The 17,074-nt window shown below is 44.6% G+C and overlaps 1 protein-coding gene across 1 annotated transcript in view; it reads right to left on the bottom strand.

Annotated features, from left to right (window-relative positions):
- Positions 1–17,074, bottom strand: part of UNC13C (unc-13 homolog C) — a 1,503,140-nt gene that overhangs the window by 251,769 nt on the left and 1,234,297 nt on the right. The window contains exon 24 of the mRNA XM_078684856.1: positions 12,809–12,897. Within this exon, the coding sequence (XP_078540982.1) occupies positions 12,809–12,897 (89 nt within the window). The remainder of the gene's footprint in view (positions 1–12,808; positions 12,898–17,074) is intronic.

Below are 17,074 nucleotides of genomic sequence, written 5' to 3'. Positions count from 1 at the left end.
AGCATTGAAGTTTTGGCACTATTATTCACGTTTTCTTTTTGCCAGTGAATATCCTCTCAGAAAAGTTCAAGGTCCTATTTCTTTGTCCTCCCCGCTATGGTTAGGGGTAGGATTGTTTTTGCGTGTTGCGCAGTCCTGCCTGGTTCTCCTCGTGCACTGGATTCCAGCAAGGAAACAGAAAGCACCAACTGGAACCCTCTGGTTGCGATTGACCAGGGCAAATCCTAAAGCTTAGGCCGACTGCGATGGATCGCGGATCATCTACAGGGACCTGCCTTGGCCCGCTGAACAGTACCTTGGATGCATCGACATCGAGGACGGAGGACGGTGAATGGAGCAAAGTAGATGATATATAGTTGTTGATTTCACAGATAGGGCAATACTTCAGTTCTGAGCTGTGCAAATTTGAAAATGTGCTGAGAGTCAAGATGCCATGAACATCATGGTGATGTGTATAAACAAAAAAAATCCACAAGTAAGTGACAAGTGTTCTCTACAGTGGTGGGGAACACACAGTGTTGTTAAAATACCCCTCACACACCAAAAGGACCCTTGGTGTCATGCTTCATCATTGGGGTCTTCGCACCCCTCTACGGGATGCGGCGTGCTACTACCTACTGCTACGCGGGAGCACTTTACCAAAGACTATGTGTGGTGTGTGTGAGGGTTGGATGTGAATGAGTGGTGGGGTTATGTGTGAGTGATTTAAACATGTACCTGGCTCATGGGGAAATGCAAAAACATTTTTAATGGGCCCCCCGGCTGATACTATTAAAATAGTGAGAGTAGAGGTATTTATGTAGCGTTACGAACAAAATCTCTAGGGTGCGTCGACATGTTTCGGAGATCAACTCCTTCTTCAGGACAGGGTGCACTAATCCCCACCTTACTCACGTTTTTCTATGTAAAAATGTCAAATTTACAAAAAAGTGAATATGTATGCAGGCTATAGTGTGCCTACTGCAAATATTTCATAGGTTCTCTGCCATTTGCATGACTTGATTCCTCTGTTTTCCTTGCCTCATGGTGCAGTCTGAGGACTGTTTTGGATAAAAGCCCTTGCAATTGCTTTGCCAGATAAAATAATACATTTGATTCCTTTTCAAAATGCCTAAGATAACAGGTTTTTGCTTTCCTGTGGTTGTTATTGTTCTGCAGATGCTCGATTGGAAGAAGGACAGCCGGCGCCTCCAGAAGGCACTCCTAATTATGATATGTATGTGAAGCATGGTCTTGGCCCTATTATGGTTAGAACATTATGGCACAAATGTACGAGGGACAATGCCGAGTTACAGTGGCCGTTGACGGGCACTTTTGATTTACAAAAGATTGGTCCTTACAGGAACAGAGATTAAAGAGACGAAGTAGACAGTCTATGTTTAATTCTCTTCAGAAAGTGGTAGAAAGCTGCTAGGCAGAGACGATTGAAGATGGAAAAAGATGCACGGAAAGGGAAGATGCAGGCCCTGACTCAGAAAGTTGTAGCATATGACAGAGAAAGACAGGAAAACGGAGTTGAATGCGAGGATAGGAGGTTTTGGTTGCAACTTGATAAATCATATTTGGCACAGGAGGAAAATGACACTTTTGTGGAAGAATTGCTAGATACTCGACCCCCCCCTCCGTATGCCCCACAGAGGATATATCCCGCTGTTCCCTCACAGGCACCACAGCCTGTTACATCTGTTTCAACTGTTGCTTCAACAGCTGTGGCCACGGCACCCCCTGCTTCTTCTTTGCCCTCACCATCTTTGGCAACTGTGATTGTTAGCACTCCTGCTGTGTTGACTCCTGTATCATCTCTACTCTCTTCCCTTTGCTACAAGCGCCAGCGACGATTGTACCTGTTACTTCTGTCACTTATCCTTCTATGGTTTTTCATCCCCCGACATCTTTAAGTAGTAAAACTCCAGTTTGTAGATTTGAGGATAGGAATTTGACAAAATGTAAGGAGCGTTTGGGAACATTTCTGAGGTGGGGGAATGAGGAGAAGAAGGTAGTAGCCAAACAGGCTGCGCAGGTGGGTCGTAATCCCATTAACAGTGTGGAGGATGTTTGGGGAGTAATGAGTGATTATGAGCCCTTTGTACAGCAGCACACCCGTAAGCATATTTCTGCTACATTATTTAATCTCTGGCAGCAACATTTTGGGGATGACGCACCACAAATTTTATTTGATGTCAGAGATCGCGTGTATGTTAGTGGTATGGAGCCAGGCGATGTTTTCGGGTATATTACGACGTTAATTGCTTATAGGGGTAGGTTGCATGAGAAAATTCCTACCCCGTTATCTCAGTTTCTGATGCGAGAGGTTCATCCTAAATGGGCGTAGTTCACGTAGTAGCGATACACATAGCTATGCAAAGTGCACTTCACACTATGCAAGCTACACGCAGCTACGCAAACTGCGTAGTGCACTGTGCAAATTGCTGTTCGCACTGATTTCACAGTGCCGGATGCTTGTCCGCGCTGTGCAATCATTGCAATCCGCATCTTGCACAGTGCAAACGGTCGTTTTCTGCCACTTGAGTAGATTTGTACTCGAGCGGCAGCATTCTCAACGCGGAGTGGAAGTTTCTCATTGGGAGCGGTCGTGAGCATACGCGACCACTCGCAATGAGAAACCTGACCTCCCTGCATTGATAATCTTGCTGGGAGGTTTATTTTCCACGCTCGCGATCGGCATCTTGATGTTGCTGATCGCGAACGAGGAAAAAGTCTCGCCAGGATGTTATTTTGCTCGCTTCTGGTCGCCAACTTGACGCTGAGGACCGCGAGCAAGCAAAAAATGCCCGCTACGCGTTTTTCCACTGTGCTACTTGCAATTCATGTAGCGCGTAGTTGCGCAAACTACGCAAGCGTAGTGTAGTCCTACGCCCAGGGTTAATCCTAAATAACACCCAGAAATGCCGGAGGTACCGGATTGGCTTGGTAATGTTACCAGAGCATGTGTGGCGGCCCATTTTCAGGAACACTGGGTGTATACTCAGTGGAAGAGGAGTGAGGTTTTATCCCTTAAAGCTCATTTGCCCAAAAGTCCTACTGCCTATTATAAAGAACTGGCTTAAACTGCTTCTTCTACTGTAATGACTCTTGCTGATATTGAAATGTTCCTTGGTCTTCTTGTTCCAGTGGATATTTGGAGACAGGTTGATACTCAAGACCATGTTGCGGAGCTGGGTGGTACATGGGATATTACAGGATGCGATCCTACTGGGTCTCCCATAGACCGTGAACCACTGCAAAATGTCTGACGTTCTATCCGTCAACATCGATTGTTCCTCAACCATAATACTACAAACGGCACCCCATAGTTATTAGATCATAATACACGAGGGGTTGGAACTTCATTCCATGAGTACAATCCTCTCCCACCACTGGTTCCCTTTTAAGCTTGGAATGTGTTACAAGTGGTATCATGGGACTGGAGTTCCCCCATTATTTCCACACCACTATAAGATGGCAACTGTTCCTACCTTCGCTAATGACGTGCATGCGACACAACGCGCTCGCCGTGCCTGCCGACACGTCAGGAGCCCACGTGACCATACACCACCATGCAATGCCCCACCGGAGTTATAATGGTGACAGCCGACTTTGAACGCTGCACCGATTCCCCGGCAGGAGCGTCTTCTAGGAGGTTGACGCGGCTCCTTCAATGGAGAGGTTAGCGGTATGGCGGGGTTGGCTAGCGTGATCCGACGCTTCATTTGGTAAGGGCGATCCTTGGCCACTTCTAACTTGTGTGTGACTTCCACTCGCGGAACCGGGCAGACGTTGAACGCACCCCACTGAGACCAGGGGCTATACTTTTTGCCCGCTTTTGATGCCCTTAAAGAGAACTCCTGTGGGTAGCTTAGGTATGCGTGGTCTGGCTTTAATCCTTAATTGTGGCATGTGTATGTAGTTATCACGGTGACTGCAACCGCCCATGCTCGGGATTCTACCGACCCGTGTTCCTTGGCTAACCGGTTATACATCATTTGGCGACTTGGCAGAAGCATTTGTCTACAGGTGGGGGCAGCAATGATCAGCACTGGCCGCAGAGACACCGTGGAAAACTTTGCACGAATGCTGAGTATCGTTTTGAACTAATAAAGCATGAAACATGTCGACCATATAGTTAGAGTAGGTTCTTGCTTCCACAGACCTTAGAGCCTGACTAAGCAACCACTCTCTCTTTTGTTTTTAATAAGGTGGGTTACTACTTCATTAACGGTTTTTGTTGACTACCCAACCTTTTTAAATATCACTTTAACATATCTACACCACTCACTTCCAGGCCCTCTCCCCCACAGCACCATATGTCAGGAATAAAAGATCCCCGTCAAAGAGCCCCTTTATGGGTGCCCGTAGGGTATTGCACCGCCGACCCGACGAGGGGCAAGGCCATATGATGAAGCATGACACCTAGCTTGCTGGGTGTGTGAGGCCTTTAGTTCCAAAAAGGAGGATCCCCCTGCGGTGTGCCTTCACTCACTTTTTGGTTGTCAACTGTCTCATCCAAGTTTTTGGATCCAGGGGAACTGTGCCTTCCTTTTTTGATATTGTGCAGTTTTAAACTGCCATGTCGACCTGGCAAGTGCACTGAGAAATGGATTTGTGTGAGCTCAATGACCCTTGCACAAAGAGAACAAAGACAACATGGGTTATAAGTAATAGACCTTAAACCCCAGAACGTTATGTTGCTTCTGGACTCAAGATGAACCTTTGACAAGGAGTAAATCTGAAGAGCAGTGAGGAGAAGTACTGCCCCTTTGCTGTGTGCTGTGTGGGGTTGGCCTACTGTTGCTGTTTCTGCCAAGGAAAGGCCAAAGACCGGAACGTTGCTGTAAATGGATAGGAGCATGAGAAGGTGCTGGTCTACTTTATTTTTAGTTCTCCAATTACTATGCTTGTGGACTGACACTTTTAAAAACGTTGTTTTTATACTCTTAGCTTCGTAAAATGTAGTATATTTGTGTGCCTGCTTTTACAGATGAACTTACTTGTGCTGACTCTTCCAATCTCCAGTCCGTTGGGGGGGCTCCCGTTTGAACCGAGAGAGTGGGCGTGTAAATTTAGAGCACAGTAGCTTCATCTGCGCTTCCTGGGGACCGCGCTTTCACTTCTGGGGCAGGCTGCTTAATTGGATGCAAACCTGGACGCGCAGCAGATAGGAGCACGAGGAGGTGCTGGTCTACTTTATTTTTATTTCTCCAATTACTTTGCTTGTGGCCTGACACTTTTAAGAATGTTGTTTTCATACTTTAGCATCTTAAAATGTAGTTAATATGTGTGCCTGGTTTTACAGATTAACTTACTTGTGCTGACTCTTCCACTCTCCGGTCCATCGCGGGGGCTCCCGTTTGAACGGAGAGAGTGGGCGTGTCACTTTAGAGCATAGTAGATTCTTTGGCACTTCCGGGGGACCGCGCTTTCACTTTCAAGGGCTAGCTACCTAATTAGATGCAAACCCGGACACGCATCAGACGCACCGCCGGCGGGCAAAAGGCAAGCCCATCAGCGCCCGTTCGCAGAAACGTTGGTATATTTATCAGCCCAACTCACAAGGTTAAGAGACTGGGGTAAGGTTGAATATCACCATTCCATGCACTAGACAAGAACTATCAGTCATGTGCCCACTGCGCATTTAGGCTCCACCTGACTGCTGATATTCAGCAAAACACTGACACTGACCTTACGTACAAAAGTTTGCACTGAATTGCAGGTCACTACCGAAACATTTGGTCAAATTAAATATCTGTCTCGTAGAAGAGTGACCGGACATTCTGTTTTTAACAGAAACCTGGCTTCAGAAGGAATCCACGCCAGAGGTGGTTCAAACTCTTCCGCCAGGATCTAGCATTCAGCACAGAGATTGCGAGAAGAAAATAGGGGGAGGGATAGCAATAATATTTAAATAGTCCTTTGCGTGTTGGGTTGAGCCCAACACTGTATACGATTGTGAAAGCTTGTTCTTCTCTATTTAATTTTTGGCAACATGCTTCTTTTCAGGAGTACATGTATATCACCATCCGGGAAGAACGGGGCAGAAAGCTACCGGAAGAGGCAGCAACATTAGCAAGCTCATCCAGCAACATCACATTGCTGGGAGACTTTAACCTACACTTCGATGACCAAAATAACACTGAAGCCGTAGAATTGTCCCGAGACTTATCAGCTATCCAACTGGATCAAAAAGTGGTGGGCCCTACACATATCAAAGGCCACACACTCAACCCTATATCCACCAACAACAATAAGTTATCGGTGGGGACCCCATTCCCCTGCCTTGGTCGTATCACTAACTGATCCCTATTATCCTAAAAGGTGTAATACAACGCAACCACATGGAAGTTAGGAGGATAAGGAAAGACTGTCCCTGGGCTAAATTGTCCTTAGAATCATGGGCCAGTACATTGAAAAGTTCCAAATCTATTTTTGACTCCAACATTACTGTTGCAGCAGGAAAACTCTCACTGGATTCAATCCTCACTGGACAGAGTGATCCCAGTCAAAGAGATTCCCATAAGCTGAGAGAAAGGACAATGCTGTGGCACTCGCCCCAGCTTAGATCACTCAAAGAGGCCTGTAAACTTCAGGAAAGGAAATGACTATGGGGAAGTAGTACATTGGCTTACAGACAGACTATAAAAACCTATCAAGTGGGAATAAATAAAGCCCAGGCACAAAATTATGATGCAAAAATCACCTCTGCGGCTAACACTCCCAGAGAAATATTCCGCATAGCAAAGACCCTGAAAGAACTCCCAGCTCCCGAAACCACTTTCTCCACCTCGGTGCAATGAATTTGCAGACTACTTTCAGGAAAAAATTCTATCTATATAAAACATGTTGTCTGCCTCCCCACGGCCTAGTGATCCTCCAGTTCCAACTCCTCTCACGGACCTGGACATGATCACTAGACCTCCAGAGGATAGGTGGCACCCCTTGGAGAAATTCCCACCTATAGATCAAGCCACGCTCCTAAACATCTTTGGCCAGATAAAATCGGGTTCACTGTGTGACCCGGCAACCACCCATCAGAGGGACACGGTCAAAGTGGTGGTGCTACCAGCAATATTAGAAGTCCTAAATCTCTCCATTACCAACAGCCAGGTTCCACCTCCTTGGAAACACGCCATGGTGAGAGCGCTACTGAAGAAACCAACCCTAAATACGGATATCCTGAGTAATTATAGATATCTCTGCTACCTATGGTCTGTAAGATTCTGGAAAAACATGTCATCTCCAGCCTCTCAGCCTTCTTAGAATCCCATAATCTCTTACAACCCTCTCAGACTGGCTTCCGACCCCTTTTGGGAATGGAACCAGCTCTCATCTCCGTAGTGGAGAAATCTAAAAAGATTATGGATCATGAAGGAGCAGTAGCCATCATTCTCCTTGACCTAAGTGCCGCGTTCGACACGGTCAATTTTGATATCCTTCTGAACTGACTTGGGAGTGTAGGAGTTTAAGGGGACGAAATAGCATGGATCCAATCATACCTCAGTGGTTGAACTTTTCAAGTGTTTTCAGGAGAAGCTACCTCCAGGTGTCGACCTCTTAGGTATGGAATTCCTCAGGGATTATCCCTGAGTCCTACTTTATTCAACGTATATATGTGGCCACTGGCAGATATTTTTTATCCATTCGGGATAAAAATTGTCACCTATGCGGATGACACCCAGCTAGTGGTCTCTCTAAAAACACCCACACAATGCCCGCTCTGACTTAGAAACCTACTTGGAGAAAGTGGCTACATGGATGCAAAACTCCTGCCTCAGGCTTAATGGCAACAAATATGATATTATGTATCTGGGTAATCTACCCAACACTGATTTCAAACTGCAATGCCCAACATGTCGAGGACAAGCACCCACCCCTAAGCCGAAGGTCAAAAGCCTGGGAGTGTGGCTCGACAAATTGCTAAAATTTGATCATCAAGCCGTGGAAGTGGCCTGTACGTGTTACTGCATTTTCAGAATTCTGAGGAAAATTCTTTCCCTTCTCCCCAGTGGGGCATGAAGAACGGTGCTCCAGGCCCTGCTGCTCTCGCGCCTAGATATGGGAATTCCTTGTACCTGGGAGCAGCCAAATTAACCATTAGGAAACTCTAAGTGGCCCAGAACTGCGCCGCCAGGATGCTGCTTGGAGTGCAAAGAACTCAGTCAGCAAAGCCATGCCCGAGAGCCCTACATTGGCTACCCATTCTGCAAAGAAATACATTCAAATCCCTGTGCGTAGCCCACAAAACCCTGATGGGCATAGGTCTTACCTTTTTTAATTCCCTCAATACCTTTTACCTTCCCTGGAAACTCCTCTGCTCCGCAAGCATGAGTTCGGCCGTCCTTCCCAAAATTCACAGGATACGTAGTGGGGGCAGTGCCTTCTCGTATACTACAACCAAGCTATGGAACATTCTTCCTTAGCAGCTACGCTCAGAGACCCGCCCCTTCACCTTCTGAAAGCACCTGAAAACGTGGCTATTTCAAAATCTCAGTTTGTAAACCCATCCCTCTCACTGCTATGCCACAAGCGCTGTGATGCCTCTAGGTTGCTATGCACTTTAGAAATGCTATCTAATAATAATATCAACAATAAACCTGCTTGAAGAAGAATCTCCAAGGGTCTGTGTGTGCTGGCCTCCCGTTCTGAAGTAGCAGGGGCACAAATACTTTACCCCCAGTTCCCCTGAACTCTGCTGCTGAGAGTTGCTGAGAGTACTGACATGCCTGGAGTTGCCTAACCCAGTTTGGCACCTCTGCAGATTGTTCCTGCTGTTGGGAGCGAAGAACTGATAAAATTGACGCACCACCCTCATGCTGCTGTTTTTCCCAATGCAGCATCGCCATGCGAGAGAAATCTCCATGCACCGCCGCACCACTGCAGAGATGGCGCAGCACCTATCAGTTCTGCAACAATAGATGCATTGTGGGATTGTAGCTGAGGAAACCGCTGCACCACCGATTGCAGCTGCTACATCGATTGCCAGCGCATCCCAGATTTCCACGCATCACACAGGTGTGGCAAGTATTCCCAATGCGTCACCTGCGGACCAGAACCGACTTGGAGTCAATACATCACTTCCCCCTACAGTCCAGATTTGTTACATCACTTCTCCTGCATGCAGCGGAACTGTTGCATCGCCTCCCAAGGACTCAGGAACTGACGCATCTCTTTGTTTCTCGATGCTTCCCTTCTCTGCATCTGTTTGACCTTGTGAATTTTGACGCAGCTACAGGTACTTTTTGTAGAATCACACATCCATAGTTTTCTATGGACCAAGTTGCTTGAAACTTTTGAAAAGCCATTTTCTTATTACATGTATGTCGGATTTTTGTCGTTTTGGTATTGTCGAGTTTAGATAAAGATACTAAAGGCATGTGTGGTAAAAGTGTATGCATAGTAATAGCTTTGTAGTAACGGCATCAAGTGGTTATAACCTCGTTGTAATGTCTGTTTCCCCTGCATCACTTGTCCCCAGAACCCAAAAGTGACTCCAAGGGATAGCTATCTGGCCTCCTGATTTGAAGTCTTAATGACATAAAAGAATTCCAACCAACCTTCTTCTGCTCATAGACTCTGCATTTGTGTGTCTGCCCTGCCAAGTGGTGCCACCCCAGTCCTGGACCCTTGACAGTGAGCATACTGTGTATCTCCAGCGGAACAAATGCATCCTCTGCTGAAAGATGGATCTCCATGCAGAACTGATGTATTTCCTCGGCTGAGTGGCGAAACTTTGACGTGTTACGTGGATTAGATGTGCTGCGAAAGGCTCACATCACCACAGCCTCCCACATCTGGGACCAATGCATCACCTTCGGAGCCACCACTGTGCAACATTATACCCGGCGCAAGCTCCTCGCATCCCTTATTGATGGCAGCCTCACCAACAACGGCAAATCTCCACATTGCAGCTACACCACTCATCGGAACTGACGCATTGCCTCTGCGGCGGCCTGCATCCTCGACACTGGACTTCACATCACCAGCCCTGTCGACAAGATCTTTGACATTGAAGCATCAAAACCTCCCAGTGTAAACTCATCACATCTCTGAACTGATGCAGCACTTCGTCTGTGCGATGCATCTTCGATACTGATGCATGCAAGCACTCTTCAACCAATATTAAGGTACTCTGGTTCAGCGGGCCTTACTGGGTCCCTGTATTCAGCCTGCACTCCATTGCCATCAGCCTGAACTTTGATTTGTCCTGCTCCAGCACAACCGGATATCCCAAATAGCACTTTTTTCTTCCAGGTGCTGTTTTACTTAAACACTTTGAAATTCAATATTTCAACTTCTACTTATTTTTGTAATTTTGGTCTTGTTTTATTTGGTAAATCAATCCCTATTATTCTAGCATGGAGAAGAATTTTTTTTACGTGGCGTTTTCACAGTTTTACTGTTTGAAGTGTTGCACAAATGCTTTACACGTTGTTTCTAAGCTAACCCTGACTGCTCTGTGCCAAGCTAACAGAGGGAGAGCACAGGTTAATAAAGGTTTGCCTGTTTCTTACCCTGACTAGAGTTCTGGTTGTTCTGGTTGTTGCTAAACTAGGGCTCATACTTCAGTCTACCTACCAGCGGCGGCCCATGCAGGTAAGATGGGTGGAGCCAGGTTTCGACGGACGATGACAAGGGAAAATCAATTATTTATTTAATTTTCCCTCGTCATCGTCCGTCGAAATCCCCCCATCCGGCCCCACCGCCCCATCGTCTTACCTGCATGGGCCACGGCTGCTACCTTTGACCCCATTTCTAATACACATGTCCTATTTTTCAGATACAATACACCCTGACCTATGGCCATTTAGGGCATAGATTAGGAGTGATTTATAAGTAGGTTAAGGCATTGCAAAAAGGTTTATTTTGCCAGGCCAAATTTGCAGTTTTAAAACAGTACACCTAGTCTGCAGGGGTGGGCCTGCAGATATGCCTTGCATTTAATGCTTTAGTGGCAGTACAACATGTGCTGCAATCAACTAATGACAATAAACTTACATGCCCTGGGTACATGGAGTACCTTATACTAGGATCTTAGAGTTGAATTGAAGGCGCCAATTAGGATTATTAACCAATTCCACAAGTTTTAGGGGTCAGAACATGTGCATAGGGCCTAGTTAGCAGGATCTCAGTTTACAGTCTAAAAAACCAACAGCATATTCCCCAAAAATGGAGTTAATACAAAAAGAAGCAATTTGTTACAACATAGGAAAGTGGATTTGCAGTGTCTCTGTCGCTGTTAAGGCACTGTGAAATGTAAATCAATCTTAAAAGAGTCTATCTAGCTGTAACTAACATTCAAGCACGGTTTTACTTTGCATTCATAATGTGCACTATATCATGTTCCTGAATGGGGGGGTTGTATTAATTTGCTAATGATTAGTATTGGCGGTTAACATAGCGATTTCCCCAAACCAACACTTCCTAACTTCTGACATTAAGAAATGGGAAATTAGGAAATAATCTACCCTTAAGGAGCAAATGTGCGATAAAAATGTAAATATTTTACCAACAAGGTGCATTATATACTATACAATGAAAACATCACCATTAATGCATTTATGCAAATTTGTGCAGTAATTAACACAATCTGGTTTCAGTCATAGATTTGGTATGGAAGACGAGTATATCACCACAAAGCAAAGCCCATTAAAAGAATGTAACTATCGATAAAAGCTACTAATTAAAATCAATTTATGGATAGGACCTTGTTACTTGACACTCGCAGATGGGGACACTGAATATTTAATTTCTTCATTGATTAAAAAATTCAGACGTCATGACAATCAACATTTTTACAATTAATCTATCAAATGACCAATCTCTCTGCCCAAGTAAACGGCATCCGAATAGCAATTTTCTCATTCAGAAGAACATGTTTGGATTAGGTGCTGGCAACTGAGTATGCCTATATTAACACACCCATGAAAGAAGTGCAAAACATTGTGTAGCGGTAAAGTCTCCTTGGAAGAATTCCCCAAAATTATAAAGGATTCCTTGCAACACGTATTGGCTTGGCTGCACAGGTATTACAACCGACAATACCTATGGCACTAAAATGAAAGAAATTGTCACGCAAAAGAATGTGGCTATGAGATAGTGTTAAAAGTGTCAAAACTAGAACCAGGTGCCACTGCCCTGACAGGGTTACATTTGGTCAAGAAAAACACTTCAGTAACGGCTGAAGAGTGTTTTGCTACATGGCCCCAGTAAATCACTCATTGATTTACAATGCATACTTTGACCACAGGAAAAGGTGCAATAATATGGTAATCTTTGGTAATCTTATTGCCTGTCGAAATTCCCTCAGTAGTATTCATTCATTCTAATGTCACCCTCAGCTTTCATGCTGCCAGTAATGTGCCTCGCAGATAACCACTATACTAATCCTTGCAAGAATTTTCAATAGCATTAACATTTATCTGCTTTTTTTTTGCTATACTCCTTAAAGCGCTCTAGTAAATGTGTTGACAAGAGAAACAATAAACCCCCCATTTTAAGGAATATCAGTATTAACCTTTGCCGTATTCAAGCAAGTCCATGTTTGTGCATAATGCCAACATTACAGAGGAGAGGAAGGCCAATTATTCTGCCGAGTAGTCAGATAAAAACAGCACTTTGTGTATTTCCTGCTGATAAACACAGTGAATCTGCTACAATATGCAGGAAGTGACATGAGAGCCTCATGCCGACAAACACACGCCCCCGCTTACATGCCAGTGCATTCATGCCCAGTACACAGCTACTTGACCTCGTCAGTGATGACACAATGGAATGGGGACTCTCTGATAGTATTTACATATTTAAATTGAGTTACCTTGCACCGAATGTACAGCTGAGCTCATCCAGAACAGCATTCAGCTTCACTTGAAGCTCTTTAAGAAGACTGCTAGCCTCGGGGTCCAGCTGTCAAAAACAATAACATGGGTTAACTGCAGAACATGTCAGAGCATCTGAACAAAAACAAAAGATCTCTTTCTAATTCCTGGAGGAAAGTACGGAAACTCGAACTGCCTTTTGCAAAACCATCGGAATATTTCAAATCGCAGTCTACCAAAATATATGCTCCATGGTAAAGGCAGCCCTTCCATACAATAGCGTAGCTTTGACTATTCTGCTCACATGTTGGACAATGAAAGTATATTTAAGGGCCGTTAACACAACATTTCTGATTGTAAATACCAATGTAATCCGGTCTGAAGCGTCTCATGGATATGAATGCTAAAACAATCGTTACTGGATATTTAAATTTTGTCCGCTCGTGGCAAAAACAAGCAGTTGTTCAGTAAGCAGCCAGGCCTACAAATATTGGTTAATGCTCATGCTGTTATGTTAAAAAAAACTATAAACTGTAATTCATGGTAATTGGAAATGGTTTCCATAGTTTTCTCTGCATGTCCAAGACTAATTTGATAAACAAAGACATGCTGCTCTATTGATTACAAAAATGACTTGCAGATGTGCTATTCATTAAGGCAGAAGATATTGATCATTCCTGTGTTTTTTAGACTATTTTCACGAGGGCTCACGTCTTACATAAAGGGTCTTTCGGGATTTCTCTAGTCAGCCTGACTTCTCACTAATGCATAGCAAGAAGAAAGGCTGACAGTCTTTGCATGTCAATTACTAGCTACCTGACAGCAGAAATCCTGTCCCGTGAAGGGAAAACGACACTGACTAAAGAAAAGCAACTGAGTATGTAGGCCTTGCAGGTTTGATTCTAAGTTGTAGCTGAATTGCTGGGTTTTGTACCGGATGTTTGATGAACCATAGTGCAACAGCCCTCGATGATTCCAAAGAATACGATGTTCAGTTTTCGAGCTATGTCAGGTCTACCGTTGAAGATTATAGAATGACCCTGAACAAAAGTCATTCACACACTCAACATTTTCCTATTGAACGTGAGTTGCAGGGATATTTTCAAACACTGAGCCTCGCTCAGAATGATGTTTTTTTTAATCAGATCACGTCTTTTCCCTCTTACTATATGTGTTGGGGGGAGTAGACAACAGTATAAATGCTGTACCATACCAAGTTGTATACCATCCCAGTGCATACACACACACAAAATGCTAAGCACATTAAATAAAAGTCATCTATCTACCTGAGTCAGAGACCTCTATATATCACATTGGTGTTACAAAAGAACCAACAGATCCACTGTGTGAGCATACTACATGAATGCTAACTAGCCCTAACTAGTAAGTCATTCACGCAAGCCTGACAAATTATAAGACAGGTTCTGCAGCATTGAAGACTGTTTCTGCCTCATGGTCTGATCATAAGAACACATTTTCTTCACTTTAATCCACTTTCAACAAAATTAGCAACCGCAGCAAGTACTTCATTTCCTCCTAACCAGCAAGACATGCAATCGATTCATATACATGCTGCTCGAATACTGAGGGAGAGTCTGTTCCTGGGACAGGCACAGCAACATCTATTAAAAGTTAAGAGCGCTCCTCACATGACAATATTCACACAACCGTCTTTAAGTATAACTTTCATGAAACTATATGCACGCTACATCAATCTTTCGATTATGAAATTGATCCTATGTTACACTTAATAAATTATTTGAATGAGATCGGCAGATATATTGCTTGAAGCGTTATTATTCACCATTCTTTTTTTAAAATAGTTAATCCAGAACATACTTTAACCAGTAGCGGCTCTCACAGGTAAGAGTGGTGGGGGCGGTGGAGCAGGGTGGGGTGGAGGGTGGTGGAAGTCTACAGGCAATGGGATAAGTAATTTTAAATAAATAAATAAAACCACTTAGTGTGCCCTGTAGATTAAAACTATAGCAGTCTTAAGGACCGCCATAGCTGCGGTGGCGGTCTGACCACCCTATTAAGAGTTTAGCAGTTGGACCGTCAAAGGATCACTGCAATTGCTGGGTATCCCAGATCCTCGGCGGTGGTGCAGTGGTCTGAGACACTCAATATGCTTGGTGTCACCAAGCAGCTGTGGTACTGTAAAGCATATTACGAGTGTACTCACTTGCACAGTTTTCATGGTGGTAAGCTCCCATGAAAGGTGTGGCGACAAGGGAACCTGTTGCATCAGATCTAGGGGATGCATGCATGTGGGTACATGGTGTGCCTCCCTGTATGCTTGCACCTTCAGTTCCTGCAAGGCATGTCCATGCCGGACAGGAACGTGCTGTGGCTGTTCCACAGCCCTCACTTTCTAATGCTCACATTCAAGCCTTTTTAAGGCACTGCCGTATGCCTGCCACCACAGGACTGCCGACCAGGAGAAAACTCCTAATTTGGTGGGCAGACAACAGAGGGCTTTGGTGGTCTTGCAGCAGGGCACTGACGTGTCGGCCCGCTGGAAGACCGCCAAAGTCACAATCAGGCCTTATATTTTTTAATACTTTTTGTACTTTTTTATTCATAGACCCTATAAACACAATCGCCTATCACACATTGTGCACACAGAGTCCCATGCCATATGTATCAGATCAGTAATGCACTACAACCATAAGTTAAAATGTGTGAGCGTACTAAAAATTGCCAACTGTGTACATGTGCTAACCATTATGATAAATGGATCCACACATAAGACGACAAATAGGATACCTCACATAGGAAATAAATAATTATTTTTTTGTCAAAAAAATGTTTTTCTTGATACAGTTTAAAGGCACATACGTCTAATTGGATCAACCACCAATTTCTTTGTGACTATATTTGCTCTCATGTGAGCCATAGAGGGTGTATACATCTCAATAAAACACTTGGAGATATGATGTAACATAATATACATTTCACAATGTGTGTAGCTTGCATTCTTCCAGTCATCCGAGATGAAGGTTGAATGTTCCTCAAGTTCTCCCTTGTTACCGCTCTAATTTAATGTGTTTATTACTCAGGAAAAAGAAGTTCTAACCAAGGTTTAAAAATGTGGCTAAACAGAGCTCTAGTCACCCCTTGCATCTTTGGCAAAATCAGCACGGAATTCTGGTGAGAAATGTTTGTTACGTTCAAGAAGTACCACTCATTTTAAAGTAAGGAACACAACCAAATAGATGTAATGAGCAAAAAGAATTCAAGATTATTAAAGTCAAATAACAGTAACCAAAGTTATGAATTTTGAAAGGTTTAAGGCAAAAAGTATACTGAAATGTAAAGCACCATTGAAAAACAATAGTTTGTAGATGGCTGCGACACAGGCGTGATCCCAGGGTGAGTTCAACGGAGTTGAGATCTGATACATGAGGCTGGATGTCCTGGTCAATGGTTTCATATGTGCATAGCGTAGCGCAACGTGCATAGCGTGCTCTCTGCTTTTTTGGAGACTAATGACCTGTTGCACTCCAGTCAATCTGTCTTCCGCCCCAATTTAAGTACCGAGACTGCGTTGTTGGAGGTGTCAGAAGCCATTAAGGAGGCTCTAGATTCAGGCGGCAAGGCCATGCTTGTTATGCTTGACCTGTCGGCGGCCTTTGATACCGTCCCCCATGAGGGGCTCCTTGCCAGACTTTATGACATCGGTCTGAGGGGGACGGTACTCAGCTGGTTTACATCTTTTTTAGCGGGCCGTCGACAAACGGTCTGGGCCTCTCCAAGCTCTGCTGAGATGCCGCCGTTGGGAGTCGGAGTTCCGCAGGGCTCTGTGTTGAGCCCAACTCTTTTTAACATCTTTATGACTCCCTTGGCGGCACTGGCTGAGTCTTTTGGGGCCCAGATCGTTTCCTACGCCGATGATACCCAGCTTCTCTTTACGAGCAGGAAAGGTCAGGAGTTTGACGGAGAGAGTATTCGAGAGTGCCTGGGGGCTGTTTTCAGGTGGTTTAATCTGAACAGCCTCAAATGTAACTCAGATAAGTCCGAGGTACTGTTCTTTGGCTGTGCCTCGGACCCTGATTGGCAGACATGGTGGCCGACCAATATGTTCCCCCCGGCTCATGCGTCCCAGCTGTCAAAAAATTTGGGTATTAAGATTGATAATGGTCTGACTATGAGATCTCAGATCCTCGGTCTTATGGGCACATGTTTCGGCATCCTCAAGGTGCTCCGGAAGTTTCCCCCCCTGCTCTCGGAAGAGCACAGGAGGATCACGGTGCAAGCCCTAA

Source organism: Lissotriton helveticus, chromosome 3_2, assembly GCF_964261635.1.
Source record: "Lissotriton helveticus chromosome 3_2, aLisHel1.1, whole genome shotgun sequence".
Taxonomy (NCBI): Eukaryota; Metazoa; Chordata; class Amphibia; order Caudata; family Salamandridae; genus Lissotriton; species Lissotriton helveticus.
The sequence above is the reverse complement of the archived record's forward strand: the minus strand, read 5'-3'. Positions and strand labels throughout refer to the sequence as shown.